The following is a 24,186-nucleotide window of genomic DNA, read 5'->3' as shown; positions in this document are numbered from 1 at the left end:
CTCACGGGGCCGGTTACCTGCAGGTGACTTTGAGGGTGACCAGGAGGGCGCAGCCCAGCACGATCGCAGCTCCGCACAGCAGCTCGGGTCTCCGGGACATCTGGGCAGCACGGGGCCGAGGGGCAGCGGAGTGGCCGGAGCCTCCGCATAACGACATCACCTCCCAGCCCGGGGCGGGGAGGGGCGGACGAGCGAGGCCGGGCCGCTCGCGCTCGCACACGTCTCCCTACCCCCGGCCTGTCAGGGGCTCCTGGGGCGGGACGGCTGGGGGCGGCTGCCGCGCACGAGCGAACCCAACGCCGCCACGTCTCCTCGCCCGCCCCGGCCCGGGCTCCGCCAGCCAAGGCCCCCAGAGTAGGCGCACACAGGCCCGGCCCTGCGCTGCGGGAGCGCCTGGCTGAGGCCTGCCTACAGCCAAGCGCAGAGCCTGCGACTGAAGCGCTGAGAGATCGTGGGGGAGGGAGCCGCACGGGCCCCCCAGCCCCAACTGAGGCCTCCTCGGTCAATAGAAATGGAGGGGAAAGGCGTTAGGAGCGCGCAGGGGGCTGGATGTGGGGTGCGTCGTTGCAGAACCCGGGGGCCTATGGCGGTGCCTACGGCCCCAGCGGTACACGCCTTCTTCCGTTTACCAATGGTTAAAACACGACCGACCCGCCACCAGAGGTGTGGACGGGGTTTGTGGTCGGATCCCGTGGCGCGTAGGTGCTGGAACTAGGAGTGGCGGGAATGCTGTAGCACTCCCCTGGCTTGAAGTGGTTCCATCCTATGCAGGGTTTACAGTTTGGTTCAATGGCTTTCAGCACCGCCACTACAAATATTGTTCCCGCACCCCTGCCGAGGCATGAAACTCCTACCAAAGCCTTCTTTTCTTGCTTTGTTACTAAACATAAGCCAAACGTCTGACCTCTGTGGTTGTGGAGATACTCTTCCCAAGCGTGAACCCATTGGTACATGGACCAAGTCGAATGTCCTCTGAATCTTCGGCCAGCTCAGGTGCCTGATCCTTTTCCACTGCTGCTATTTAGTCCTCTGTGAGCAGCAATGCAGGAAAAGCAGAGACCAATTTTTGTATTGGTCTCAGCATAGTAGATGGTTGCTAAATGTTCAAGCCCTCTTTTTTGATCATTCTTGTAAGTATATAACAGATTGAATAAATCCAGGACAGGTGAAAAGAATGGAACTGCACCCTTCTGTGAAGCATTTACCCATTTGAGTACTGTCCACAGAAAATGAACTCATGCTGTTTAAGGAAGGTTGGAGGCTTTTAACAGTAAAGGGGTTTTGTTGAAACAACCTAGTTTCATGTGATTTTGCTTATCCAAGGTAATTTACAATAAAAAAAAAACAGCTTACTGATGTCCTGTTGGGTTTCACGGCTAAAGGACCCTTCCCAGCCTATTGGGAGGATTCACTGAGCCCAAGTCTCAAATAATTATAGGGGACAACAGAAAAATTGACAGGAGTGAAGGTCAGAAGGTCAAAAGTAGGAAACTGGGAGTGGACACTGCTCCTCCAAGTTATCAAGGGAGGTGGCAGATGCCACCCAGAGGAACTCTGCCCAGATGCATGAACGGAGAGAGGATTGGAAATAGGCCCCACAGTTGCAGAGAGCCCCCTCAGTCAACATCCTGTTCCCGGTATTGTAGATGGCCACTTTGGCCATCGCTAGGAGTAGGTTGACGAGGAGGTCCCATGACTTTGTGGGGCCACGGATAGGGTGTGCATATATGAGAAGGTGGGGGGAGAAGTGCAGCCAAAAATGCAACAGTAGGTCGAGGAGGAGCCGGAAAAGGGGCTGCAACCTGGCACACTCAAGGTAAATGTGTGCCAGGGTTTCCCTCACACCACAAAAGGGACAGAAATCGAGAACAGGGGTGAACCGGGCCATGTACATGCCTTGGCTCAATGAAGGAGCTGCCAACTAATATCTCCAATATTGTGGGACCCAAGGTGGAATATAGGCTGGCCCACTGGGGTTCCTCACCCTCAATATGTGGCAATAGGTCCTGCCACTTAGTATTGGGTGGGGACACAAGGGTGAGGAAATAGAGAGTATGGAGCTCAAGCGTGTACAGATGTGCCCTTGGCACGGTTCAAAGGCAAACCAGCTGCAGGTTGTGCTGCCTGGTCAAGGTGTGTAGGTGGGATGGCCAAGGGGCTCAGGGGACAAGGGCCCTAAGCAGAGACCCGGAGGGCCTGGGGTGGGGAGGGAGCACCCTCATGTAGGTCCCACTTGAGGTAAACCCGAGAGACGGGCGACAAGGCTGCCCTCCTCTCCTGAAATACGTGCCGGGGAGTACAAAGGGTGGAGAGCCCCATGCACTGAGCAAGCCCCAGGGGAACAGCTTGTTGATGTAGGTGGCAGGTAAGTTCACTGAAAGGAGAAAAGAGGGAGTAATATGTTTGCCAAATAGAAAGAACAGGACCAGTAGAGAAGAAGTTTATTAAAACAAATTAAGACAAGTGTAATGAAGGTTAGTGTTTCAACAACTGGTAGTTCAGGGACAAGCCAAATGTTCTATGTAACCTGTGTACCCTACTGTAATTTTTGTATGGACACAGAGTAAAGAGCATTTATCATGCAAGGGCTTATGCTCTATTTTTAAAGGTATCATTTGAATCCATTATGCTTTTATTTCATGGACCACAAGGGACAGATCAATATCCAGGCTTGTTTGTAGTGTGCAAGTACTTGAACGTGCTGATTTTGCATAATGTAAAATGTATGGAACTAAACTATGGCCTGAATCTCAGTAACCACATTCAAACAGTTGAAATAATTCTTAAAAGCTTTCCCAGTGGAAACAGATCAGCCAATAAAGGAGCAGATTAAAAAGGAAGTGGGGGTTTTGGGGGAGCGGGATTAAGAAAAGCACAAATGAATGTCAGGAATGAAGCAGGCAGACAGATCTGCAGTAAAGACAAAATGCGGTAAGAAGAGAAAGATTTCATAATTGTGACCCAGAGGGTAACCTTGTTCAGAAGTGACATTTCAGAGCAAAGTATAACTCTGGTCTTTCACTGCTGGATGGGGCCTATCTCTGAAGTGGGTTGTGAAGTAGGATTCACTTTGGGGTGGGGAGAGAAAGAAAGAGATAGTTCCCAACACAAGAGGCTGGGAACCATATGATTCTAATACAAAACTTGATAGCACTTTGTCCCATTCCTCTGGGTGGACACTTAAAAATAACCTCCTAAAGCAAGCTTTACTGCTTTATTTTTTAAATGTACTTCCTGACCTATTTAAATATACTTCCTGACCTAATCCGTGTTGCCCAATGTGCGGTATAAATGACCACTCAGTCTACCAGTGCAGAAAACCTATTCCTAACATTTGCCCTTTTTGGGTTGTCAGCAGCAGTTCAAAAGCAAACTATTCTAAGAAATCAGCTATAACTTGAAAATAAACTAAACATACTTGTTTAGATTTAGTTGCTCAAAAAGGTTTTTCTAATGGGCAAGTAACTGTTTCGTGCAAAATAGACGTCAATCAGAAGCTAAATGCAGAAAGTAGCTTTATGTAAAGTTATCTTTATTACAGGTAACATTGGTTCATACAATACACAATACTGACATACAAGTGTAATCTTTCAAAATCATCATTTAAACAGCAAAGACCAAGAAACAGAATTTTAACTACTTGATTTTCAAAAAAATCAATACATTTTTCTCCCAAGATCCTTTTCAGTAAATTATATTGAAATATACAAATAGAGAAAAAATACCCCATTCAACATATATTGTAGTTAAATGGTTATTTTGCTTAAAATCCTTTTTAATAAGAAAATCCTCTTTAGCAACCTACATAGAGATAAATAGCAAAGTTTTGTTTTAAACAAATCCTCTCCATTAAAACATTTAAAGAATTTTCATCCATAATTTTCTTCTTAGCCCAAAACACCCAGTGTGTTTTGTAATTTTACCATAAAGTTTTCATCTGAAGGACCAACACTAGGGGGGCTTCCTACACATTATAACCCCTCCCTCCTCCTCCACCTCTTTCATAACATTCTGTCCAACAGAAGGCGAATAAGCACGTAATACTTTATATCTTTTTTTTTTTTTATTACTTCACCATTCTGTTTCATGAGAGCACAGACAGGTCTTCTGAATCCCCCTACATCTACTATATTTTGCTGTTCAGGAGGAACAATATATGCCAATATAAGCAGAAAATCTGCTGCTTTTCTGTCACATGCTTTTGATTACTGTCAAATTTTCAGGGTTATGCTTCCATAAGGTAACATGAATGCATCATTTTAGTATTAGTTTAAATCTTTAAACAAAAAACTATATTTTCCAAAGTCATTATCATTTGGAGCAATCAAGTGGTCTTTTCTTGCTTTGCTGAGCTTCATTCTTAGAACATCTCTTCGTTCTTCCCATTCATGGAGCTCAGCATTTCCATGTGCAAATTTACAGTTGTTTCCTTCAATGCAAGTACCAGCCATATATCTGTTTAAAAAATAAATTGGTGTGTTATAGTTTTCACAAAAGTAACATGAATTAGCCATCCAATTTTAAAAAGTCTTAAATATTTTCTACTAGCCATGTTTTTCATATAATTAGATCTTTGTTAAAGAAGCACAAATTCTCTAGAAGAGAGATTATTTTTTCTCTAAAATGAAGATGCATCAGTTCAGTTTCCCCTCTTTAATAGTCTCCGAGAACCAGGTAAGGAAAAAGTGATTGGGGGACAGGAGACAAAGCTCTGGCCTTCTAGTCCTCATTTCTCCACTTAGCCCAAATCCACCCTCCCCCAAAAAACTCATTTTAAGATATTAATTAAATTCAGTTTGTTCCAAAAATCATCAGAATTCCTGTCTGTGACAGCCATTAGTTTTTCTCTTTATCACTAAAATGAAGATTTTAATATTGCCACAGAAAACGCCTGCCCTGTAGACCTCCAACCTTGGATCCCAGAATCCAAAGCCAACCAGGTTGGCTCCAGCGATTTAAAGATGTTAACTGGTCTACCTGAGGCCAAGTGGCTTGGGTGAAAAGGCTGTGTCCTCCAAGACGGGGTAGGAGAGTATACTAACCAGCGTTGGGAAAGCCAGCAGGCCAGTTTGGTGTGTAGGGCCCTTCGGAACATACCTGAATTTCATAGATTGCTTCCAGTGACAGTATTTTCTGGGACAAGTGAATTTCTGCCTTGCAAAGAACACCCCATAATTTCAAGATACTTTGTTACATGAGAATACTGGGTGGAACTGCATACATTTCTTGTATTCTACAGGTAATTCATTAAGGAAAATAGCAATAGCTGTGATGTACCAATGCTGTTATTTAAAGTTTCATCCTAACACCAAAATGTTTGAACCTTTCCACATAGCTCCACATCTGGCACTCCAAGCCAAACCTTCTCACCACCACACATTAAAATACACTTAATATCTGGTCACTCAGGCATTCATGTTAAAATATTGCTATTTAACTGTTTGCTTTGCATAAGATTTCAACAATGCATACTAATAGAGTGGGTGTCATTAAAAAAAAGTATCAATGTTCACCATCTCAGGTAACTGCAGTAATTATAGTATCTGCCTATATTTGCTATACCACAATTGTGAGTGAGAAACTTTGACATCTCAAACATAAATGCTACATACCTATCACAAATGTTAAAATATCCAGTTGGAAACCGATGCTGCCAACAGTTTTGATCATCCTCAGTGTGGAATACCTTCTCCTTATGCTTTTCTGAAGAAATGTGACCTTGCCATTGTTTCTCACTATTACAGTTCTTTCCACACATCCAGCAGTGAAAATCCACCTGGTTTACACACATTTAAAAAATTTAAGAAAAATCAATGCTTCATGCACAGAACTGCTCCTTAACACAGTTTAATATTGTTTCTTTAGCTAATCCAATTATAGGCTAATATACAGTAATAATTTTAAAGTCTGTTTATACGGAGTCATCAGCTGATGTTTTTGACCCCCCCCTCCCCAGGCTCTGTAGATTCTGACGAGCAGCACTAATGCTTGATCCACAGCATGACTCCACATTAGCTAACTATAAGCATTTCAGACACACAAGATGGGTGCGGTAATATCTTTCATTGGACCAACTTCTGTTGGTGAGAGAGACAAGTTTTTGAGCTTCCTGAAGGAGTGTGCTGTGTAAGCTCAAAAACCTGTCTCTCTCACCAACAGAAGTTGGTCCAATAAAAGATATTACCACACCCGTCTTGTGTCTCTAATATCCTGGGACTGACATGGCCACAACTACACTGCATACAAGGATTTCAGTGAGTGTTGTAGGAGCAAGGAACACAGTATTAAGTGCAAAAAAAAACCTCCAGAGTTTAGGATAATTACTAAGCCTGCATTACTTACTGTAACTTCAGCATAGTCAGTTGGCATATGAATTTGCTTCCCATTTTCTTTGTTTGCTTGAGTAGCTGTATCTTCTCCTTTTTCTGGTTTTTGACTCTTTAGCCACATTTCATACAACTGCTCCATGTCTTGAACTAACAAGAGCAGAAGCTAAAATAACTATTCAGCAATTAAGGCAAGAGAGTGAGTACAATACGTAACTGAGTTTGCAGACATAATTTGGAAATACGGCAGAGATATCTTTAGGCCCCCATGTAGTAGAAGCAGAAAAGAAAGGACAAACTGCAGACCCGAGGGGAGGAGAGAGCCACAGTAGCTAATAAATGACAGCTATGTGAAACTTTGGCCTCTTAGCCTGACTCACTTTCTTCCAAGACATCTAGGTAGGGGAAATTAAGATTTACCTAATATGAGTAGCAGGGCGGATGTGATTTAAATCACAAGTCAGGAAGACTATTTAATCATGGATTTCTACATAAAAGTGCATTCTTGTTGGTTGTTATAACCTTAATACATATTCTTCACAACTCAGAGTTAGATGTAGGTTTCATTTTTAAAAGGTACACACTATACATTTTTATACAGTAATTTATTTTGGAAAAAAAACTTTTCAGATTAGTTTTACAGCTATATCAGAAAATGATTGATTGCTTGGTTATTTCATTTACCAATGGTAATTGAAGCAGATATTTATGAAGTCACTGGGAGGTGAACTATCTCCAATTCAACAGGTTAATCATTAATATTTGGAAGATTTTCTTGCCATGCTGTATTAGGAGGAGACCACCACCAGACAGACATTTAAATTGTTTTATTTAACTAAATCAACAACATTAAGTATTCTGGATTTTTTTTCTTCAACAGCAAACATATAATATCTTAACAAAACAAGCATATGTCCCTTGCTTCTCACATTTATCTCCAGACTATTTCTCCTTGTCCAGATCTATTCCGCCCCCAACAATCTTCTATTCATTGAATTTTTTGAAAATTTGCACTTTTAGAGAGAGGTAAGGGATTGACTCTGTGTACACAAATTCGCAGAGGGACAATAGAGTTTAGGTCTATTAATTTATTTAAAAACATTTTTGCTGTTAACAAGCTTGTTACCTCTGGAGAAACAAATCCACAGTTTGAGAACTGCAAAACTAAGCATCTCTGATGGTATCTTCTAGACTGAGCACTGAGTCCCATTGAGTAGATAGAAAGATTAACCTAAATAATCTATACAGAAGCCTGCAGAACCCCATAAAATTGGTTCCCTAATCCATGAACTATTGGAACTCACTAACAAAATTTTTCTTAAACATTACATGATTATATTGTCTCATACTATAGAATTAGAATTTATAATCCCTATACCATGATGAGATATATCTTTGAGCTATAATGTATCTTTAGATTAGATTTTTTCCTCAAAAAGCATTTTATAAAAAAAATCCAATTTAAATAAAAAAAATCATTGATTTTTTATCCACCCTGATGAGTAGCAAATATTTATATTAGCTATCACCCAAAGGCCCCAATTGCAATTGGGCCCCATTATGCTGATCTGTGATTTTATCATTAAGCCTGTTATTAGACCTAGTGAAATGCATTACAAATACGATATTTATCCTGTCTCCTCATTTGCAAACCAATGTTAGTATCACTTCAGTTATTCAATCTTTGTTTTTTGCGATCTGTCACATGGTATTATTTCTCCTTAATAACCTCCCTGATTGGACAACAAATTTTAAACCCAAGAATGAATAGTGAATACTCTTGTTTACATGTGAACACAGGTATTTTTGCAGACAGCCAGCCCCCTAATACACAAACAAAACCCAATTTGCAAAAAAGATAAATACAAATACAGCTGATCTGAACAGGAATCTGGTGCTCTCATAAATGGTTGAGAATGGTGTTTTTGCATTCAACCAACTCTTCTACTTACTCATCAATAATCTTCAAAGGTAAAAACTGCAATGACAGTAATTACTAATTTCAGTTACATAATGAGTCATCTGGTATGTATATAAACCTATATTAAAATGATGTTACTATGTATTAGACACTAATTTTGTATCATGAGAGGCAGGCTGGGTTTACTTGAAGAAAAATCTACCCACCAGATTGCCTATGGAAGATTGAGAGGTACTTATTGTAGGAGAGAGATGGAAAAAAGAGAAAAAAAACCATGTGTTTAATACCCTCACACATTTTTTACTTACTACTATTCTCTTTCATATAGGTCCACATCTCTCTCTCCTCAGGACTGTGAGCAAAGGAGCAGTTTCCAACATATTGACATTTCTTGCCTGAAGCAATATGATTGCACAACTAAATAAGAATAAAAAAATATCCTTTAGGCATATGTTAAGTTATAATGGGTGATGAAAGATTTTTGTAGCTTTGCTTCAGGCACATTAACATTCTGATAAGCAGACAAGTTACTACTATTACTATAACTCAAATAAATAGTTGCCTTCCAAATAAGCTGTCAGAGCAGTGGTTCTCAACTTCTAGCCCACAGGCCACTTGTGACCCAATCAGCACACAGCTGCAGCCCATGTGACATCCTCAGGGCCATACAGGTAATACCGCATGCAGCCCGTAACACATTGATCTTATCTAGTCTTAAAAACCTTATGAAGCACTAGCTACGGAAGGGCTCATCAGTCTGCAAAGCTAGCAGAAAACATAGGTTGGATGTAGACAGTTATGACTTAGAAATCACACCATGATTAGAATATAGCATTTTAGGTCTGTGCTGTATTTCTATTATGCAGGAATTCAAATTATTTATTTCTGACAGTACTCCAAAAATGTAAGGTTAAATTTATGCATTATGTTATTAGCTTGATGCCTCTCATTCACTGTAATAAAATCACACAATGCTCTTTGAAAACAGAGCCTTTTTGAAGTAATGAGTTGTCAGAACCCAGGAAACAGGATTTTGCAAACTCATCTTGACAACTGCACAAGAAGAAATGAAATTCCAGGTCTCTTCCAATATTGTATGGAGCGTGTCTCACCCTCAAAATATTATGCACTCTTTTGATTAGGGTTTTATGAGAACTATATTAATATGATTTTAATGAGATTACTTAATACTTTATATTAAATACCTTCTATACTTTTATTACTGAAGTTTCACGGACTTGGAGGAGCTTCAGCAATAAAAAATGAGCTCAGTCCTTCCTAGCATCTGGCTCTGCAGTTGCTCCAGTGACTCCCACTGATTTCAACAGACATTTCACACACAGTGGCTGCAGAAATCAGGCCCTTTACTAGTATTTTCCAGTGACTTAAGTGTCTTAATTAAAAAGATCATTTTAGATAAACAAATACATCAAACTGCGAAGGCACTTGTTTCTTCGTGGGAAGAGGACGAATGGTCATCCACTTCTTACGCTCATTAGACATCACCAGCACCACACGACGATCTTTGGTCCATCTAAGGAATATGGAAGCATTCAAATATATAGAATACATCTACATACTGTACTATTTGTCAACAGTAAAGACAATGATTGGACCTAAAGAGCCCCAAAACCATATGTTTTAATGCAGTTTATTTAAAGTCTCAAACACCCATCATAGTTGTGAGTTAAAGAAAAAAAAAAAGTCAGTATAAACTGCCAACTGAAGTGTGTAACATGCATTTTTTATTCTTGATTATTAACACCCTTTAAAGTCTTCAGCCTTTCAGCCCAAGTTCTACTTTTTTGCATCCCTTTTAATAGTCTGAATTCCTATACAGATCACTCAGAAGATTTTACAAAATGGTTTACTGAGAGACATTATGCATTTGAAGTTATCTGTTACTCACGGGTGTCTTGCTTTTGCACTACAGTATTTTTTGTTTTTGTCTGGCTCACTAACTTGACCATTTCTCCAGCACTGGGCACACACAAACTTCATTTTCAGATTTAGAGATCCATGCTTCATTTGATTGCCAAGAACCTTAAATTTAAAAAAAAAAAACGTGATTTGCATCTGCAGAGAAATCCCATACATAAATCATTAAGTACCCCTGAAGATAAGAATGTGTTAAAAACTAGAGAGCTTATAAATACATCAAAAAAGACGTAGATTTTAAATCTTAAAAACTAGAAATTTCTCTTAATGACAGATTGTTAGTTAATTTTATTTAGATTGCATAAATGCACCCAGACGTTCTGGCAATGGACATACTATGTGCTGTATAAACAAAATAAACTACTAGAAAAGGATTTATGCCTAGGTCCTCAGCTGAAGAAAATTTGAAAGAATGCATTTTTGAAGGTTTATATTCTGCTTATGACAAAATAAGCAAAGGGGGGAAAAAGTAACTGCACATGTATAATGAGAAATCTGGGATTAGGAAAAATAAGAATATCTGAAGTATCCAGAAAGCTTAATTTTTTTTTAATAAAACATGCAGGGGGAAAGAAGAGGAAATCATTTGGGGCATATGCTTGGGACAACCATTTTGTGATATAAACTAACAGTTAAATCGTGTTATAAACATTGACATCAAAACCAGTACGTCACCGATCAATCACGCTAGTCCCACATAAATTTGCTTCCTCAGAAAGATGAGTGGAAATACCTGTGCTCCATGTGCATTTGCTTCCATATTCTGCCAATATTTCTTTGATTCTTGAGCAATAGTATCATGTGACATACCTGCAGAGGAGAAAACAAAGGTCTTAGACAATTTGGAAGTTTTATTCATATACATGTTCAAGTGCTACTGAACCCCTCCAAAAAACAGCTAAGGTTGCCAAACAGACAGTGGTGTTACCTACCACAACATTTACAAAAAACAAGCACTTAAAACCAGTTAAGGACATCCTAAAATCCTACACTGTCTACATAACACAAATATATTCACAGATGGACCAAAGTATTGCCTAAGTTTCCATCTTCCTAAGAGCCTGTTTTCAAATCCTGGAGCCAGATGCCTAAGGGCTTTGTGCAAATGACCACAGGCAAGCTAGCTGCAATCCGCTTGAAAACCAGCTCATTTTTCAAAAAATGAGACTCCAGTTTATGTTCACAAGGCTCCTATAAAAACCCTTCTCATGTACAGATCAGTGTTACTCAGGCGAGAGACCCCCCCCACCCCCCAAAACCTGCCTATGTATCTTGCAAGATGTAAAAGACTGTCACATTGCCTTTAATGATAGCCATACTTGCAACCACTTTTCTCTCAGGCTCTTTAATAATCTCAGTGACCACAGAGATACGAACTTTTACTGCACACCTTTCCATATCATTAAAGCCTCACCAAGGTTTCTTTTCCACAACGTCCATGGAGAGGCTGAAGACTAAAGACATCAACTCTATCAGACTTTCAGAGTCCTTGAAAAGAAAAATAGGTCTGTGCCTGGATTTGTAGCAGGGGCAGGAAGGGGCTTCCCACTCAGTTGAGCATTCCCCTTCTTTAGGGTCCTCCAACATTCAGAGTCTATAAGTTATCAACTTGCCTTCTAGAAGATGAGAAGTTGAGCCTTGACTACGTCTGGACATGTGTAGGAGAGAAGCACTCACATGTACACTCATGTTTGTGGGATGGCCTAACCCTTTTAATAAGAGGTTTATGGGGTTAAGAGGAAATAGCAGCTACCCTTGAACCTCGACATTTTGGGAGGCAGGAAAGGAAGGGAGAGCAGCTGTCCTTCTTTCCACAAGAAGGAATCCTCAAAGGCCAAGTAGAGATAAATGGGCTAGAGCAACAGAGAACTGGGAGGATTCTGTATACTTCCACATAACTGTCCTCCTCTGAAACTTTTCTTGGCCTGGGGTCATCCTAAGTTGGCCGATACACTTCCAGACAGAGTGAAGCTGACCTGATGCTCCTTCTCCAACGAAGAAGCACGTTCAGAGTGACAGTCTGGGCAAAAAGGGGACCAGCTATGGGACATCGTATCTCCACATTGCCCACACTGCCCTTTTTCTGGGCATCATCGCCACCCATGATGATCAACCCAACTAATATTTAAAGCAGTGCTCCCTCACACAGCAAGGTAGAGAGAGTAGCTGAGGTCCACTGCAAGTTGGTTGGAGGGACCACCAAAACCATACCAAAAAAGTTGACCACCACAATGAGGCAAAGAGAAGCAGCCCATTCCAGACTGGGGTGCTTCCCTGAAGACAGGAGATTTAACAATAAGGAAATTTTGTAGCAACATTAAGCCATTTTAGAGCTAGAGGAACAAAGACACTGGACAAGTAAAAAATTCAAAAAACTGGCTCACAGACCTGTAACAAAAAGATAAGCTTGATCAAGGTCTTTAACACTCAGCAGAAACATTCTCCTTTGCCTTCAAAGTAAATATCTCAATTTCTAGTCAAAGCAATTTTGTAATAAAACTAAAACAAGAACACATTTCTGAGACCTAAAGCTAAAACACCTCAAACACCCCAGGGATGGTATAGATAATACTGAGTCTTGCCATCAGTGCAGGAGACTGGACTAGATCAGTGGTTCTCAACGGAGAGTCCACAAGCCCTTTCAGGGAAGTCTGTGGGGCCCTGTGGCTGAAACCCCGTGCCCCAAGTCCCAGCATTCACCATGGGGCTGAAGCTGGGAGCGGCGCGGGGCTGAAGCCAGCAGCCCCAGCATTTCCCTCACTCTTCAAGTCCTGGCGCTCCTCACGAGCAGAAGCCCTGAGCCCACAGGCAGAGTTGCGCTGGGGCGGGTGGGGGAGGAGACCACCACGATGACAGACAAGGGTTCGCCCCTCCTCCCCCAAACTGCAGTGCCTTACATACAGTGGGGCAGTCTGGGGACAGCTCCACCCCTTTACCTCCTCCTCTCCCCCAGGCCCATCCCTCTGGTCAAGCTGTAGGTGGGAAAGCCAGAGCCAGGCAGTGCAGGGCAGCTGCTCCTCTGGCTGGTGGTACCATGAAGTGGGCAGCCGAGGCATTCTCCCATCTGCTGTTGGTGCCCAGGGTTACTACTGCTCTTCAGCTCCCAGCCCCTTTTGACTGCTCACGCAACTGGTAAGAGCTGCCCGGATGAGGGGACCTGGCTTTTGGGGTTGGCAGAGCCCTCGGGGAGCAGCCACTGCAGGAGGAGCCTTCCTGGCACACAATCCTTAGCTACCCCCTGCCTGCACCCTGCCCCTAGCTTACCCCCTGCCTGCACCCTGAACTACCCCTCCCCCGCCTGACACAGCCCCTAGCTACCCCATCTGCACCCTGAGCTACTCCCCTGCCAGCACACAGCCTCTAGCTACCCCCTCCCTGCACCCTGAGCTACTCACTGCACACAGTCCCTTGCCATTCCCTGCCCTCATCCTGAGCGGTTTTCAGAACTTTTTGAACTGAGTCCCCACTTTGAGTTCTATTTTTAGTTGAGGGCTCCCACAACCCAGACAGGCTGGATGGCCTACTGAGGTGAGTTGGAGGTGGAGGTGGTACTCCCTCCCTGGATCCCGCTGTGGGGAGCTGTCCTGAACCCTGCCAGCCCTTGCCCCCACAAAAATAGAAGTCAAACTATGCCTAAGCACAAGGGTCCCTCCCGCACCCAAGTCCCAAGTGGCCCTGGAGTTTTTAAATAGTGTGTTGAAGGGGGGCCTCAGCAAGAAAAAGGTTGAGAATCCCTGGATTAAATGACCTCTCGAGGTCCCTTCCAGTCCTACGATTCCATGATTAAGAAACTATTAGTTTTGAGTTAAAGCTAAAAAGTTTCCTAATTTTATGTGTGTCTAGCAGTCTTACTGAATACCCACTAGCTAGTAAAACTGACCAATGGTTTATTAGATATACAGAAGACTACAGGAGGTTGTAAGTAGAAGACACTGACAAATGGGTTAAGGAATTGCATTTCTTTTATCTTTTTGCACTGGGGGTAGGGGGTAATATTTAAATCCAAACATACCTGTCTCATTCTGCATTATCCAAACTTTGAGTTCTACAAGACTGTGTGCATAAAAACACTCATCTTCTCTTAAACAGCCATAACGGACCTCATGCCTGCACAGGTCTAGCTGACACTGAGCATGAAACGAACGGATTTTGGAATACTTTACTGTAGTTTCTCGCAAAATGTGGACAAGGCACCTGTTTTTGAAAAGAAATCAATATTTTAAGCTTTCTGTAAAGTTACTGACCTTCCTTGTGCATATGGAAAGCATGCAATGTTACCATTCTTTCCACTTCATATTTTATTTTAATTTTGACAGCTCTTTAAAGTATCTTTTAATATACTGCTAGGCAGAGTAATCCTAGATTACTGCTGTTTGTTTAATGTTTACAAGTGAATTCTCTCTGTGACTATGAGGTCTTTCCACTTAAGGAATTAATTATTAAAACTTTGGAAAATATGAGTTTATATATCAGCATGTAAATTTGAGCTTTAAAATAACAAATAGGCAGTATTCAGAGCTCTTTGTGCTCCTGGATTCTACTGTCATGGAAACTGCCATGGAATTACATAGACACCTACTCTCCTTCCTCTGAGGTATGTGTACACACAACTCCTACTGAAGTCAGGGAGTAGATTATGTACAGCCAAGGGAGGCATTTGTCAAGAACAGATTTTTAAAGCCAGAAGAGACCATGAAGGTCATCTAGTCCAACTTCATGCATAAAACACAGGCCACAGGATTTTACCCCAGTAACCCTTGTATCAAGCTTACACGACTCTAGCTTAAGCAGAAATTACGGTGGGTTTGCCTATAGATAGCAGTAATGTGCACTGTTGGGGAGCGGGAGGTGATTTCTAAAGCACATTAGCATGTTGCACACTAACTGGTCCATGTAGACCCTACTGGCGTAGACTAACAGTTCCCAGGTGTGCTTTAACATAGTATTGTTTCAAAGCTGTTGGCATGAACTAAAAGTTTAGTGCATTTTAACAGGGTCTACAGAGACCAGTTAGTGCACTACACATTAATGCACTTTACAAAAAACACCCCCAGCCCTCATTGCTGCTCCTTGTAAGCACGCCCTTAAAGTCTCCAAGTGATGAAGAACCCATGACGTTACTAGGAAAGCTGTTCCAATGGTTACTAATTTGCACTGCAGTAGCTCCCTGAAGCCCTCCCAATTATAGACCACTGTGGTAGATACTACAAGCACAAAATGTACCAAGAAGCTTATTTACCCTCATTTAAAAATTTGCATCTTATTTCCATTTTCATTTAGTCTAGCTTCAACATCCAGCCACTTAGTCTGCTAAATTAGAGTCCTCTACAATATCAGAAATCTTTTCCCTGTATTGGTGCATCTAGACCACAATAGCTCTCTCTTAACCTGCTCTTTGATAACTGGAAGAAATTAACTTTAAATCTCACTACACGCAAGCCTTTATTTACTACCTCACCAACCTGTGTTTCATCTAAAAATTTTACCAGCAATTTTTTATATTTTCTTGCAGATCACAGAAAAAATACTGACCGGCATTGAGCCAAGAACTGATCACTGCAGGACTCCACTGGAAACACCCCCACTCAGTAATTTTATACTACAGGTTTTTTTTAAGTTCAATTGAAGAAATTTGAATAAATTGCTCTCCAAACTCAAGTCCTGTTCCTGCAAGCCCATTGATGCAGGTAGATGCTTAAGACCAGGTGAAGCCCCACTGTAAGCAATGGAACTCTGAACAGGAACAGAGTCTGCAGATTACAGAATTAGGGTCTAAATTAACCATTTGCAGGGCAAGCGGGGTGGGGTAGGGTGGGGGGGGATAGAAATGTCTCAGAAATCAGTGCTGTGTTATCAAATCTAATACTGCCTACTGCAGAACAATACTGGACCCAACAATACCCATTGTTTCCAAAGGCAAAGACATGACATCCCACTGCCAAGTAAATATTCCCACCTGCACAACCTGAAGTTTACCAATAACTATTTGTAGGCTTAAATTAAAAAAATGGACTGACTTCACAGTAATTTACCTTACTCTCATATTTGCAGTGTTTCCTTTACTTAGAACGAGAAACACTACAAACAGTGTAAATTTAATTCCTACAGACGGTAGAGTCCCCATATATTTAATAGTGCTCTCATTGTAGTCCAAATAGCTGTAACTTTCATACATACATAAAATCACATAAAGAGCTCTGTGGGATCTTTTGTTTTTTTAAACTTACAGTTTACCTCAGAAAATAATGAAGCTAGATAAGCTTTCAAACCTTATCCTCATACAAACTTGCACCAGTTTAATTAAACTGATACAAACCCTTATCTGGATAATCTTATTTTAGTTTAAGAGTAACTTATTTTGGTTTAGTTTAAGTCTATTAGAAACAGGTTTAAGCTAAAAAAACATCATACTGTAACTGACATAAGAGGGGTTTGTAAAGGTTTAACTATATCAGTTTAAAGTCACACCTTTAGTAAACCAATGCAGCTTGCCAGGTACAGAAGCCCTTAGTAAGGGGCACTGATGGTTAATGGTTTCAAACAGATGGGAGTAGCTGATCAACATCACTGGTTTTCTTCAGCATTGAGAAAGAAGTTATCACTTTTATAATTAATGATGTAGGACTATATTTAGACAAGAAAATGCAACAAATGCATTAATTCAAAGCAAGCTATTTGTTGGTAATAGAACCTTTTGCCTCAGGTTCCCACCTGTAAGATAAAGGCAATACCTATAGCACAAAGATGCTGTCAGGCAAAATTTATGTTTTTAAAGTTTGTTGGCTAAAAAGCCTGTATTGTTACTACTAGTACCGAAGCAAAACTACCAGACTGCTAGCAACTAAGAGGAGAAAGCCAATCTGCAGTTGTGGAATGAAAATTAGAATTCAAAATGCTTTGAAACCTCTGCTACAGTAGAACCTGAGAGTTGCAAACACCAATATTATGAAGTGACCAGTCAACCACACACACCGTTTGAAACCAGAAGTATGCAACTGGGCAGCAGCAGAGACAAAAAAAAGAAAAGAAATACAGTACAGTATTATTGTAACATAAGCTACTAAAAAAATAAAAGGCAAGTTTTAAAAAAAAGATTTGAAAAGGTAAGGAAACTGTTTGTGCTTGTTTCATTTAAATTACGATGGTTAAAAGCAGCGTTTTTCTTCCACATAGTAAAGATTCAAAGCTGTATTTAGTCAATGTTCACTTGTAAACTTTTGAAAAAACCATCATGTTTTTCTCAGAGTTACGATCATTTCAGAGTTACAAACAACTTCGTAACTGAGGTTCTACTGTACTTTTAATTTGAAACTTATATTGAGTATATTTCAGACAGACATACTTGTTATCTTCAAAGTCATGCATGGCAGGGTGAGAACAAGAAGAAGAATTATCCTTGTTCCTTTTGCTTATTATTCTAGGTTTGTGATCAAAGCATTTCTGAAATACAAAAACAAGGGATTAAAGAAAAGTTGAATATATGTTTCATGTATGAAATCACCTTAAAAATTCTACTAGGGATGTAGACTGTGCAAACTATTATCCAACATGCACCTCAATGCTTACAAGTTAGTCATGCACCAAATCATTTCGTAAGCAGTTCACCTTACTATCTAGCAAAGCTGTTAAATGAAAAACTGTTTAAAATTGTTTCATATCTTTAGGAAACAAGCAGTCAAATATGCCTTTAAAGAAGCACCTCACAAAGAAACATAAATAGTCCGTGGTGTTCTTGAAGGAGTTGGGATACTGTAAAGTTGATCTTCCCATTTCCTCCAAAGAGAGCTTCTCGACTAAAGGCTCCTTTGCGCTCTAGAGTCCACACGTCTATCTCCTCCTGGCAATACGCAAACGTGCAGTGGCCTGGATACCTACACTCTTCTTCAGCAGCAACATCTAAGATGACATGAAATAAAAGTTAAATTTGACATTGCTTTTACACCACCACATTTATCATCACTAGATCTTAACTCTGCATTTCAGAAAGTCTGATGAAAAGCCACCTCTGTGATTAATTAATCTAGTCTTTTGGTCTTACTCCTCTCTCCCAAACTTCATTTTGAATGACCACACCGCACCTTTAAGCGGGGGAAACACTGTCCAGGCTTAAGCAGTGCTTTATGGTGGCGAGGCAGGAGGTCAGAAACTGCTGCAAAAAGGTGAGTAGTCATCAGCTTTGCGGTGCTGACTCACCCCCAGGGAGTGTTAGGGACAGAAGGCTTTAAATGTGCAAGCCCTCGGCGTGGGAAGCCCTTTCTCCACCCAGCAGGCAAGGCAGCACCCACCCTCCCTCCCCGAAAGGTGCGAATATCAGGCTGGGTTAGGACCTGCTGGGGGCATTGCGCTAATTGCTCCTTTTTAGGGGGGCTGGGAAGGAATTTTTCCCTCAACCCCTTATTGACTTCAGTGGAATGAGGTGGTTTTTTTCCCACGTTCCCCAACCGGGGGGGGGGAGATCAGGAGAAAAGGTGGTTAGGCTGTATGTTGCAACTCATTTAGTAAGTGTGGGGTGGATGTCCAGTGCAGATACTCCACAGGGAAGGCATCCAGTGACCAGCTAAATGGCCTGGTAAAGGACTTAAAAGGAGGTGCTAGTTAAAGGAACGGAACAGGGGAGTTGGGGACTCCTATGATTGGTAGGGCAGGGAGCCAACCCCCTTTCTTAAAGCCCACCTTAACTCTCCTACAAGCAGGGGTGAATGGCAAGGTCCAAGCAGTGGCTTGGCTGGGGAACCAGGATGAAACTACCCAGAAACCCCGGGTAATTTGAATAAACATGGAGTTGCCTGCATTGTACACTTTTATCTGCCAGGTAGTCCTAGACATCTAATAACAGTTGCGGCCCGATTAAATCCATATCAAAAAAGTCTCCTGTCCTCCTTTCAGTATAGCCGGACAACAACTTTACTACATTTAGAGCCCCTCAGAAGATATGGAGTGTCCATTAGAGCTTGCATGTGTACCCCAATTATCCTCACAGCCTCCAGCTTCCCTTCTGTATTTCAAGCCAAAAAAACAGAAAAATATTTTCACAGACATCCACTCTCTTCTCTGTAGGTAGGAGTACAAAATGTTAATTTGTGCACAATATCTGTGATCAAACTAATCAGCTCCCTGAAGTTGTAAGCAGAAGTTCATACCAAGAATCTATGAAGCAATGCTTACTTTTACTTAAGTGTCCAGAACCTCCAAGTCACAAGGATACTAGAGTTGGCTCTATTTGGAAATAGCCAGATACATTTTCATGTTTTTTAAATAAACAATTATAATTAGAGGTAGAATATGAACTAAATAATCACATTAGTTTTTATGATGGGGTTTCACTTAAATCCCTGTGGAAATATTAAAAATACCTATAAACTGTTTTTGTTAATCAGCAAAAACAATAGAGCTTCATTCTATATTTTATAACAAAAATGTACATGCATTACTTTATATTCAGTATAGGAATTAAAACCTTGCAATTAATTTTGCATTCAAACTAGTGAAATTTCCTTGTTAATTCAGTAAAAACTATGTAACTTCTATATTTAAAACATACCTTTACATATATAATATGGTCCTACATACTGAGTTTTTGTTGGTCTTGGGCGTATTTTTTTCCATGATTTATCTTCAGAATTCTTTATTTTACCAATTAGAGTATCCTTTTTACACTTATGCTCTAAATTGGGATGGTAAGTGAAATCCAATAACTTAGGCCCTAAAATAATAGAAAAATTGTTTATAGTTCACATAAGCTATAAGTAACTGTGGAACTTGTATTCAGGCACATGTCCAAATATGAAATGTGTGAACAGACTTAATTCTTACTTGCACCAATAAATTAGAAGAGCCAAAGTAATCTTAAATAAAAAAAAAGGGGGGAGGGGAGGGAGAGTGCAAGAAAACTATGCAAATACTTACAAGACTAGACCAACAAGAAAAATAGGTCATTTAAGGAAGATTTTACAGTCTTCCTTTGCTTCCGCATGGGAATAACCAGCTGTATTTTTCTGTTTTTGCAGGCCCAAATGGGTAAATTTTCATAAAATTTGTTTTGGGCCTTTAATAAGTCATTGAGAACCATGCAACTAAATATTTAATTTTTATTAAACTTGAACAGCCAAAGCGGGAGTTCAAAGACAGAACACAACCTCAAGTAAAAAGTCAACTTTTGCATTCTGTAGGAATACAATACCAGCCCCACGGTCTAGTTGGTAGTGTTTTAACTGTCACATGCTAAGCACAGGGTTCAAAACTAGGTCTATTTTGCTTCCAAAGCCACAAATACTAAGAATACATATATACCAGCGAAGGGATTGTAAAGTTTCCAATGCTCAGTGACCATCCCAGTCAATAAAAGGAGTTACAATAACCCACTAAGAATAGAGTCTGGTGCATTCCTGTCCGGTTCTCTTTGAACAAAAAAGTTCATGGTGGAACTGTGTGGTTTCAGAAATGGGTAGGAAAAGCAGGGATGCAAAGAAACAAGGGAAGAAACCAATGCTTTGTTAAAGGCCAACATATGGATATATCTTAAAGTTCATCCTTCAGCATTTTCTAACTGCTGCTTTTTATTAAACATCATGTCTATGTGGCATTTCAAAATCACCTGTTGATCCTCCTTACACAGTAATAAAAGTAGTTTTAAACTAAAGAGCAATAAACTGCAAACTACAATAACCATTCCCTAGATATGTCAGTGTAGTATTTTAGAATTATTATACATATATATTATACATATATTATTGCTCTACTAATATTTCAGAATGTCTATAACCTGAAGAATAGTGCTCGATTTTAAGAATAGTCTTGATGAAAAAAAAAAGTTGCTTATAGAATACAGCTGTGTAATAGCAATAGCTCAGACCTCAAAGATTAGTTCTGTGAATGGCCCAAAATAGGTTAAGACCCTCTGTGTCAATGAAGGTAAGTTAATAATTATTGCTAAGGTTTGGAAGCATCACGATAATGATTTAGAATTAGTTTGAAAGAACAATAAAACAGATGGGATGTGAAGGTTACCGGGTACTTTGAATTGCAGTTCAATTCCCCATGACCAATCAGAGTGGGTATTGCAAGTTTTTAAGTCTTGAGCAAAGGTGTCATTCTTCAGAGTACCCTGGGGGTTGGGAGGAAAGTGAATACAGAATGTGAATGACCTTACACAGTAAGCCTTCAGCTTGAGGAAAGCATGTTGTGATTGCTGGGGGTTTTAGAAATTAAGAACCCATTAGGACAAGACCATGAAATCAAGAAAAAAAAGGTAGAAAAATGGTTGCAACGTTTTTTATGACTCAATATTCAGATCCATATTCTGTTTGTAAATGATACACAAGTCAAAACTGAGCACTTCTAGAAACCAACAACATTTTAATTTACAACGCTGATATAGTACATATGTATTTAATTATCTATCAAACTGACTTCCTGCGCTCCTTACCTGTTTTGATGAAACATAATTGGCAGGCCTGTCTTAGTTCATGTGTACCTTCCAATGGGTTTCTTCCAACAAGTGATGCAGATACAGCTACGTTAGCAGTTCCACTGCTAAAAACATGTGAAAAGTCATTCCTAGTTTGACCTGCAATTCCCATGTAATCCTCAGTCCCAAACAAAGCATTGGGGCCATTTATCTGCCAGAAGAAACAAGATTTAACTTGATCTGTCAACCTCATTTTAAGATCTCCAAAACTAGAACTTAGTTAGTGAAGGTTTTCCTCAAAACATCAGATTGTCTTCATATAGGGTTCAATTGCAAGCTTGGCTGCATATCCACACAGGGGAATAAGGAGCTCATATCCCCATTACAGGCTGAATGCACTGCCAAACCCCACACTGGGACTGAGAGAAGTGCAGTAGCAGGTGGGCTGAGAGTATGCAAATCACTAGCTCCACCCATACACCAGCCAGCCACTACTGAGAAAGCATTTGGGAAAAATAAGATACATGAGCTTCAGATGCAAGTACAACACAGATCAGATTGAAAGTCTTAGTCACAATATTGTTACTGCCCTGCTTGTGGACTACTGCAGTTACATACTGCCCCTTATTCTGGCTGGACTGCAAGGTGGTAAGATGGCAAACTCATAGAAGATAACATTCAGACAGTTGTGACCACATGTGGTCATTTTAAGCTGCCATGCTGCATTTTGCTAAAAAGTTTACCAAATTCAAAAATTGGCTAGGACACTAGTATATACAATTTCCTCATCTAAAATTCCCCCTGGATTTTCGGAAAGTAGTTCGGGGTTTTTTTTTTTAAAACTTTCTGTCTTAGAGTGTTGCTGTGTACTATTCAAACAGATACTGTTTTCCCACTCCAGTTGCTACATTTTAATGGTGGATGAAGCTATCCCTGCATTTTTAAAACTAATAATAAATAATAATAATAATAATAATAAAAATAAAAAAATAAAAACTTCCTTAAACCCTGATGACTAAATATTAAAGATTTGATTCATGTGAAGGAAAATGTGGAAGATACTTACAAGTAAAAGAGAGGAATTATTGCTGTTAAGTGTTGGTGTTCCATCTCTAGAAACTGAACTGGATAGATCTGGACAGTGATTAAGAAACAATTTTTCAGTTATTTCCCCTCTCAGCACATTTTATTGATGTAAGAATTTGCATCTGCTATAGAAGTGACAGGGGTCAATGTCTTTTCCCACTACATGCAAATGCCTTTTGGTCTCTGGACAGAAAGACAAGGTAAGTCATCTTGACTCAGTCAATCAATGGATTACCTTTAATAGCAGCCCCACAGAACATGTGTTGAGGCAGTCACTGTAAGGACAGACTGAAGAAAGAGGTCCAGAATGTAAAAGGTGGGCAAACAGGCAACAGTTCACTTTCAAATCCCTGGTTGTGGACATGGTTAGGGAGACAGTCTACCAAAATTTTGCAATAGCCATTCTTCTACAAAGAAGAATGTGCAACTACAAGATTTTTGACTGATATAAGGGGGATTATTTTTTCAACTCTAGTTTATTGCATATTTCCTATTTATTTAGCTCATTACTGATCTTGGTATTCATCACCACTTACACCTATTTAGATTCAGTGTTAAGCAAATTTTTTAAACAGGTCTTTGCTGGGTTTTTTCAGTGTGTACTCTCCCCTGTGTAGTCATTTTAGAATCTTGAGAGTAAAAAAACAGCCCCATTTATTTACTCCCATTTCACTCAGGCACATATTAAATCCCCAGCCTCACCCCGATTTTTAAATGGAGTTTAAAATTTACTTCCTTCTCAGGTTAATTTTACATGCACAACATCAAAACAGCTTTAGGAAAACCTATGTAATAGTTCATGCAGATCCAGCAGAGGGCGTCTAGAACATGTTTATGTAGATACCACATGAACAGTTGCTTTGTTTTTAATTCTTGGTCACAGTATATATTGACTATACATTTGATACATTTAAAACATAGGCAAGTCAAACTGCCTGAACATTTCACCACAAACCTTTAATGTTTACACTGATTAGTAGTGAGAAGTCAGCTGTCATTCACAGACTTCTCCCACTCTCTATTAAAGTAAGATTAAACAGGTATAACTTCAGACTCATTTCTTACCTCTTTTTGAGTCACTGATTGGAAAGGTGTTTAAAGAGGAACAAAAATTTTCCAAAGAAGAAGCCAGAGGCTGTGAATACATTTCTGAAAATGAGGCTGCTGGAACAAATCCTGCACCAACTGGTAAAGTTCCTAACAAAGTTGTGGAGAAGGCTATATTGGGAGCTACACTAGCTGATGGAATGGGTCCTCCGACTACTGTGGTTTGCTGAGGGGGGCGGGGGGAAAAAAAGAAGAGAAATATTTTTACTAAATGTTCATTCAGAATTTTTTTCTTCAAAAAGGTTAAGAGGTCTGCAACAGTCTAGCTTTTAGTAATTTGCTTTGTTTTAGCACAAAAACCCTATCTCTACACAGGTAAAGGTAAAATGAAGAATATCTTGAACTTCAGTCCTTCAATCTAAATTTTAGACCCTAATGCTGCAGAGACTTACCCATGTTTA

The 24,186-nt window shown here is 40.2% G+C and overlaps 2 protein-coding genes across 4 annotated transcripts in view; both read right to left on the bottom strand.

Moving 5' to 3' along the window:
- The window catches only part of TXNDC11 (thioredoxin domain containing 11), a 104,993-nt gene extending 104,421 nt beyond the window's left edge, over positions 1-572 (bottom strand). Inside the window, exon 1 of the mRNA XM_077827672.1 lies at positions 18-572. Coding sequence (XP_077683798.1) covers positions 18-157 — 140 coding nt within the window. The 5' untranslated portion in view covers positions 158-572. The remainder of the gene's footprint in view (positions 1-17) is intronic.
- A 2,939-nt stretch (positions 573-3,511) lies between these two features.
- ZC3H7A (zinc finger CCCH-type containing 7A) overlaps positions 3,512-24,186 on the bottom strand; it is a 45,105-nt gene continuing 24,430 nt past the window's right edge. The window contains exons 10-23 of one of the 3 annotated variants that reach the window (XM_077829107.1): positions 23,744-23,951; positions 22,659-22,726; positions 21,611-21,803; positions 19,727-19,888; positions 17,885-18,081; positions 17,528-17,625; positions 14,198-14,379; positions 10,919-10,995; positions 10,157-10,290; positions 9,676-9,781; positions 8,556-8,664; positions 6,343-6,476; positions 5,613-5,776; positions 3,512-4,455 (exon numbers count right to left, since the gene is read on the bottom strand). In XM_077829107.1, coding sequence (XP_077685233.1) covers positions 4,266-4,455; positions 5,613-5,776; positions 6,343-6,476; positions 8,556-8,664; positions 9,676-9,781; positions 10,157-10,290; positions 10,919-10,995; positions 14,198-14,379; positions 17,528-17,625; positions 17,885-18,081; positions 19,727-19,888; positions 21,611-21,803; positions 22,659-22,726; positions 23,744-23,951 — 2,022 coding nt within the window. In that variant the 3' untranslated portion in view covers positions 3,512-4,265. Of the gene's footprint in view, positions 4,456-5,612; positions 5,777-6,342; positions 6,477-8,555; positions 8,665-9,452; positions 9,782-10,156; positions 10,291-10,918; positions 10,996-14,197; positions 14,380-17,527; positions 17,626-17,884; positions 18,082-19,726; positions 19,889-21,610; positions 21,804-22,658; positions 22,727-23,743; positions 23,952-24,186 lie in introns of those variants that run through there. The other 2 variants (XM_077829108.1, XR_013347382.1) reach the window with 2 other exon arrangements.

This window comes from Eretmochelys imbricata, chromosome 10 (genome assembly GCF_965152235.1).
Source record: "Eretmochelys imbricata isolate rEreImb1 chromosome 10, rEreImb1.hap1, whole genome shotgun sequence".
Classification (NCBI taxonomy): Eukaryota; Metazoa; Chordata; order Testudines; family Cheloniidae; genus Eretmochelys; species Eretmochelys imbricata.
The sequence above is the reverse complement of the archived record's forward strand: the minus strand, read 5'-3'. Positions and strand labels throughout refer to the sequence as shown.